Source organism: Chaetura pelagica, unplaced genomic scaffold (assembly GCF_000747805.2).
Source record: "Chaetura pelagica isolate M959 unplaced genomic scaffold, ChaPel_1.0 scaffold109, whole genome shotgun sequence".
Taxonomy (NCBI): domain Eukaryota; kingdom Metazoa; phylum Chordata; class Aves; order Apodiformes; family Apodidae; genus Chaetura; species Chaetura pelagica.
The window spans coordinates 9,917,604-9,918,832 of NW_009970725.1; the positions used below are offsets into that span (position 1 = coordinate 9,917,604).

At 64.7% G+C, this 1,229-nt stretch overlaps 1 protein-coding gene across 1 annotated transcript in view; it reads left to right on the forward strand.

The window, feature by feature from the left end:
- ADCYAP1 (adenylate cyclase activating polypeptide 1 (pituitary)) overlaps positions 1 to 1,229 on the forward strand; it is a 45,401-nt gene that overhangs the window by 41,746 nt on the left and 2,426 nt on the right. Inside the window, exon 3 of the mRNA XM_010006924.1 lies at positions 5 to 49. Within this exon, the coding sequence (XP_010005226.1) occupies positions 5 to 49 (45 nt within the window). The remainder of the gene's footprint in view (positions 1 to 4; positions 50 to 1,229) is intronic.

Sequence of the window (1,229 nt, forward strand, 5' to 3'; positions counted from 1 at the left end):
GCAGCGTCTACTGCTCACCTGCGGCCGGACTTCAGTACCCGGCGCTCAGGTAGGTCCGTTCACCCCCCGGGGTGCTCCAGCGGGACCCCTTCAGACCCCCTCTGGCCCGGCTTTGCTAAGAGAGGGGGAAGCTTACCGGCGAGGAAAGTAGAAGGGGACGTGTTGGGGGGGGGGCGTTACCAAACGAAACCCCCTTCTCTTCAGCTGTGTGCCCACTCCCTCCGCCCCGGGAGAGGAGCCACCGTGAGGGTCAGACAGGGAAGGGGACATCCCCCCCACCCCACTGCACCACTGGCTTCCCACAGAGCCTCTTCCCGGGATCCCGGCGCGGTTAACCTGCAGCCTCTCACACCCGGGAACGGGGTGACCTATTCTGCTGCGTCTTGGAGGGAGCGGGCCGAGGTCCCGAAGAGATCTCGACGGGGCCCATCGGCCTTCTTCCCGCCTGTCCCCTGCCTGGTATGGGCCCCGGGCGTTGTCCCGGCCTCTTTCGGTTGCTCCCAGGGTGAAGGGAGGACATAGCCTGCTCGGACCGCTGTGGGGGAGAGGGGGAGGAAGGGATCGCGGTGCTTGTAAGCGTGCGAGAGCTGTCATGGCTTGTGTAGCAGCGGTGCAGTTGAGGGGAATTCAGAATCTTCCCGTTTACCTGCCTGTGTACGACCTCCGTTCTCAAGGGGGAAAGCGGCTGGCACAAGGTGGTTTCGTTGTCTGTGTCTGTTCAGAGTTGTCTTGCTGGGCTTCAGCGCAGACTGATGCCTCTGCTGTCCCTTTCTACATGGGAGCCAGGGGCGTTCGGACTCTACTGCGTTTGGGGCAGGAGTGGGGGACCCCCAGAGGTGTCGGCACAAGCGGGTTTCCCACGCTGGGCCGTGGCTATGAGCGCAGGTCCGGGACGGCCCTTGACAGCCTGGTCCCATCCTGCCTGCAGCAGGGTATTGGTGCATGGGCGGCCGGTGTTGCTTGGCTTCGGGCGTAGTTTTGGGCTCGGTGCTGTTGTCCTGCCCCACCGGCGCTTTGCTTTATTGTGGGGTGTCCGACGAGGGACACTGCCATGCCGGCTCAGCTGTGAGCAGGGGACAATGCTTGGCGAGCAAGGCTGTCCCAGGAGGGTGTCCCTTTTGGGGCTCCGGGGTGTCCTAGCACGAACCGGGAGCCCGTCGGGGCTGGCTCAGAGCAACCTACTCCACTCCCCGGGCTGCAGGGCAGGGGACTGGGTGGCCTGAGGGACC